The 213-nt window shown below is 65.3% G+C and overlaps 1 protein-coding gene across 1 annotated transcript in view; it reads left to right on the top strand.

The window, feature by feature from the left end:
• SLC22A8 (solute carrier family 22 (organic anion transporter), member 8) overlaps positions 1 to 213 on the top strand; it is a 25651-nt gene that overhangs the window by 21630 nt on the left and 3808 nt on the right. The window contains exon 5 of the mRNA XM_006772768.1: positions 121 to 213. This exon is cut by the window's right edge and continues 11 nt beyond it. Within this exon, the coding sequence (XP_006772831.1) occupies positions 121 to 213 (93 nt within the window). The remainder of the gene's footprint in view (positions 1 to 120) is intronic.

Here is a 213-nt window from a genome sequence, read left to right as displayed (position 1 = left end):
TACATCCCATGGAATGTGCGGGAAGGCAGCTCAGGTTCCTGGCCTCCTACCCCTCGGCCCCAGCTGCCCGGCCTCTCAAGGGGCTTCGGGCTGAGCCCCGGGGTCTTGTTCCGGCCGCAGGTGGGTCCCAGAGTCCATCCGCTGGATGGTGCTTTCTGGAAAGTCTCCCAAGGCCCTGAGGATCCTCCAGTGGGTGGCGGCCTTTAACGGCAG

The sequence above is a fragment of the Myotis davidii genome, unplaced genomic scaffold, assembly GCF_000327345.1.
Source record: "Myotis davidii unplaced genomic scaffold, ASM32734v1 scaffold826, whole genome shotgun sequence".
In the NCBI taxonomy this organism is placed as follows: Eukaryota; Metazoa; Chordata; class Mammalia; order Chiroptera; family Vespertilionidae; genus Myotis; species Myotis davidii.
Note: the sequence above shows the minus strand (reverse complement) of the source record. Positions and strands in the feature narration are given on the sequence as shown.